Source organism: Colius striatus, chromosome 19 (assembly GCF_028858725.1).
Source record: "Colius striatus isolate bColStr4 chromosome 19, bColStr4.1.hap1, whole genome shotgun sequence".
Classification (NCBI taxonomy): domain Eukaryota; kingdom Metazoa; phylum Chordata; class Aves; order Coliiformes; family Coliidae; genus Colius; species Colius striatus.
In genome coordinates, this window is record NC_084777.1 from 770,666 (window position 1) to 775,000 (window position 4,335).

Consider the following 4,335-nt stretch of genomic DNA (forward strand, 5'->3'; position numbering starts at 1 on the left):
AGATGAGGGACGTCTGTGTGTTCATTATGCTGCCTACGCCTCCACTGACACACTTTACATTTAAAATACTGTTTCCATTGAGCTGGAGCATAAACACGGAGAGAGTGAGCGCGTGGACTTCAGGAGCTCCATTAGCAAATACAAATCCTTTGGTGCTTTGTCCTCTGCAGAAGTCTTGGGAAGTCCAGAGTCCCCATCTGCCCCAACTCTCGTTAACTGATAATGAAGGCTTTGCAACACACACCTAGTTATTTACTTATTTATCTAAACGCACCACCTGTAGTGAAAGAAGCAACAATCACTTCTAAAACTGACCCAGAAGTTGCGTCTGCTCCATAAACAAAAGCAGCAGCAGCAGCAACTGGTGCAGGAGGGCAGGTGGGACGAGGAGGGAGGAGAGTGTGGCCAAGGCCTGGGGGGTGAGAGTCGCTGAGCAAAGGTATTGTACAAAACAACCTGACACAAGGACCGTTGATAAGAAAAGCTGACTCACAAGCTAATTGAATCATGCAAATAATCGTTTAGCCACCAAAACACCACGGAGAAGCTCACCAGCTGACTGGAAAGGCAACGTGACAGGCAGGCGGCTCACACCAGCTGGTAGCCATCAGCCATCAGCACTAGCCCTCCTCCCGCCTAGCTACACTAACCCGAGTAGTAAGTAGTTATATTTATCAAAGACCATTTGCTGCAAGTGATTAACGTTAATTTGATTTCCTGTGAGTCAATTTCCTTGAGATATGGTAAATAGGCTATTACCTGTTATTGACCTTTACTTTATTAAAAAGATCTAGAATTAGCATTTATAGATATACGTCCTTCCAAAAAAGTTTGTTTAATAAAGAAAAATATCCTTATAATCGCATTACACTCGCTAGCTGAGGCTGTCATTCCAAAGTTAATGTTAAATAAAGATGGTAATTAAGAGTGAATATGATGATGGTTTTTAACCTCGTCTAGAGGACTGACCCCATCCTTCGCCTCCACTTGAGCGCTCGCTCGCTGGTGGAGGTGGGTGGGGGCGGAGGCGGGGGCTGGCGCGGCAGCGGAAGGAAGGCAGGCCCTGCCCGGCGGCGCTGCTCCGGCTCCAGCTCCTGCCACCACGCACCTCTCCCCACATCTCCCATCTGCTACAGGCACGAAGGCACCGGGACCCGCTGGCACTCAGAGGAGCGCTCGGCTGCTCTGTGACAGCATGCGCTTCGGGTCGCCTCCTCATCTCCTACGTCTGGCTTGAACTGGAAGAAATTACGTCAACGTTTGATCATGAAAGCAAAAAGTTTATTCATGTTTGAAACTACATATAACTACCACGAGGAAGACTCTTCAATCCAGGGTGTAATCCAGTTAGAAAGTAACACGAAACGGTTTAATACATTAGAATCACTGCCACAAATTATTTTCATGACTCAATCAGTTTCAGAATCGCATACAATACAAAAGAGAGAAAGGGCCCCCTGTTACACAGGGGGAATATACAGTACTGAATACTGAAGTCTGTATGCATTACAATTGGTTGTTGGTTTTTGCGTGGATTAGTAACAAGATGAAGAACATTCAAAATGTTTCTCAGTATTTACAACAGTTTCACTGTTCTGTGTTAAGCCTCAGACCCCACGTTCCCACTTCTGCTTCTTTAAAAGTTGCCGCTGCAACCCTGATTCTTTTAAAAGATTACAATGTACATTACATTTCATGGGGAAACAAAGAGTTAATTACAAGATGCAAAAAGATAAGAAAGAGACAAACTACAGCGTGAGTATCGTTCAGAGGTAGTAAGTGAGCACTCTAAGCTACAGAACATGTTGAAAGTCTATTGGTTTGTATGAGTTCGCATGAGGTAATAAAGCTGTGTTTGATTGGTGAGATGTATAAATACTCTTTTGCTACACTATGTACAACACTCCATATGATGGTGCTTTTTTCCTTTGCCTTTTTCCTTTCTTTGTGGTTTGCTGCCAAGAAGAGGTAACGACTCTTGGCAGGCGCGTGCAGCACCTAGCTCGTCCTGTAAAACCCCGGCCTTGGCCTTCACAGAGATCAGCAGCGAGTGTCTTCATCTCCTCTGAGCAACCTGTGTCCGGTGTCCAAACACAGAGAGGAGACTCGGGCAGTTTTAGCAAGAAAAGATGCTCCTGGTTTCCAATCTAAGTTGTAGGACAAGATATCATAACAAAAAAGTGACGAATAAGGATTCTTAAACACAACCATTGTTAACCAAAAGAACTGAACAGCTCTTTTTATTCCAACTCTGTACGAGATATGAAAAGATTAAACACAATCCATTTCGGCTTCCCATGGAAATATGCACAAAGTTAAATTTAGGTGAGGCTTTTCTTTGTGTCTGCTCTTGCTATTGAGGTTAAGCGTGTCCTGTACTTTTACCCTTAAGGCCAAGGAATTGGCAACTGTTAGACCAACATCGTTAAAACTGCTGATAATAAATTATGATAAAATAGTTACAGGGCTATAAACAACGCTAAATCTTGGCCTAATTGGATAAAGTGCTTTTTAACATTGTGTGTTTTAAGTATAAATACAAATGATTATGATACCTTTAAAAAACAGATTTACCAAGTTCTCTAATAAGACAAGGTTTTACAGTAAAGCTGTAGGTGGTTGGCTACAAAAAACTCTTTCCTTTTTCTCCTGTGACTCTGAATGCACTAATCAAGGCATCTCAGCTCAGGGAAAAAGTGTTGCTAGGAGATTAGTTAGAGGTATCAGAGTGCACACTTCCCGGCCCTTCTGTGGGGGAAGTCACGGAAGATGGAGTAGTTGCGTCCTGCCAGCCTCCATTAGCCTGAAAAGGGAAAAACAATTCAATTGATATAATTACACATATTAACGACGCCGCACACCGAAAAGTATCAGACTGGCAAGCCTGGCTCTGCGAGGAGATGCTGTGGGAAGGAGACTTTCCTACACTCCCTCTGGCTGCAGAATTTGTGAACAAGCAGCAGGCCCTGCTGGGGGGACGCTGGAAGCTGGCACCGGGCAGCCCCAGCCCGCCGCGGAAAGGCAAGCTGAGCTGTTCAGCGTGGGCTCTGGCATTTCTGCAGAGGCCACTCGTGGAACATCCCTTCAGACGACACTTCAGCTTTTTCCCCTGAGGGGACAAGTCTGGGGCAACCCGCGTTTAACCTCGTCTCCCCAAAGTTGGGAATGGCCCCTCTCAGCCCGGCAGAGCCTCGGCAGAGCTGCTCCCCGCAGGGAGCCCGGCTCCCTGCACACACTCACAGGGCTGCTGGGCAGAAAGGGGCTGCTCGGGTCGCTTTCCCCATTATCTGTAAGCACGGCCCCACTGCAGCGGCCGCGCCGTGCCGCGCTCACTGCCGGCCTCACCGCGCAGGCCTGCCTCACCAACACATTTGCCTTATGTCTCGGCCGATCGAGGCAATTGCTGAAATCAATGTCTGATCAAATTTCTGCTGTGGCAGACAGCTTGTCGCTACATATTTTTATGTCAGTCAAGAAGAGGGAGGTGCTGGGCTCGTGAGTTGGGGGACGCTGAGTGGAAGTGACGGGGAGGCCTCTCCGCGCAGCCCGCCAGAGCCGCCCCGGCCCCGCGCTCCCGGCGCCCGCGGCCTTGGCAGGGACGCTTCCCGGCAGGGAAAGGTTAGCCTATGCTAATGTGGTTACCACGTGCTGCCTTACCAAAACCATCGGTGGCTCGGCACCGTGGGTCGTGGTAACGCCACGCTCTCCGGGAGGAAAGGGCAGAGGGGAGCGATGGCAGCGTGTGGGACGTCCCGGCCTGCCGGGCCATTGGCACAGCGGCCCCGCGACCCACACCTGGCCTGACTGGGTTTTACATTAAAAACACTGCTCATCCATCACGCCAAAAGAAAATGCTTTACGGCTCCCCAACAGGAGGAGAAAGCAGTCTCGGTAATTATCTCCTTTGCAGATGAAAAACAGCAAACAGAGGAGCTCTTATCCTGACAAATTCCAAGGTCTGAGTTTGGCTTCTCTTAAGTAAAATTAACGGCAACGCCAACCTGCAATCACGTGAGGGCTGGAACCACACCACCTGCTTGCAAACGCTCACCCGCTCAGACACAGACTGAAAACGCACCAAATCCTACTCCAGACGCACGGGCACTGCTGCTTGCTTTATTTTTTAAAGATACGAGAATATACTTAGAGAAAGAAAAACTCTTGTGCAGATATGAGTCTAAAGATATTCCATCTGAAGTAAACATCATTCCTCTTTTATCCAAATTTATAAACAACAAATGTACAATATTTTTACTCAGCTTGGCAGCTGGAGGAGAGGTTGTCAGCAAGCATTCTTTTTTTCAAATAAATTAATCCTTACTCTGGTGGTTTGAG

The 4,335-nt window shown here is 47.5% G+C and overlaps 1 protein-coding gene across 6 annotated transcripts in view; it reads right to left on the minus strand.

The window, feature by feature from the left end:
- Positions 1-922: 922 nt before the first annotated feature.
- The window catches only part of PBX3 (PBX homeobox 3), a 107,614-nt gene continuing 104,201 nt past the window's right edge, over positions 923-4,335 (minus strand). For 5 of the 6 annotated variants that reach the window (XM_062011566.1, XM_062011563.1, XM_062011567.1 and 2 more), the window contains one exon: positions 923-2,803. In XM_062011566.1, coding sequence (XP_061867550.1) covers positions 2,711-2,803 — 93 coding nt within the window. In that variant the 3' untranslated portion in view covers positions 923-2,710. The remainder of the gene's footprint in view (positions 2,804-4,335) is intronic. The other variant, XM_062011568.1, reaches the window with a different exon arrangement.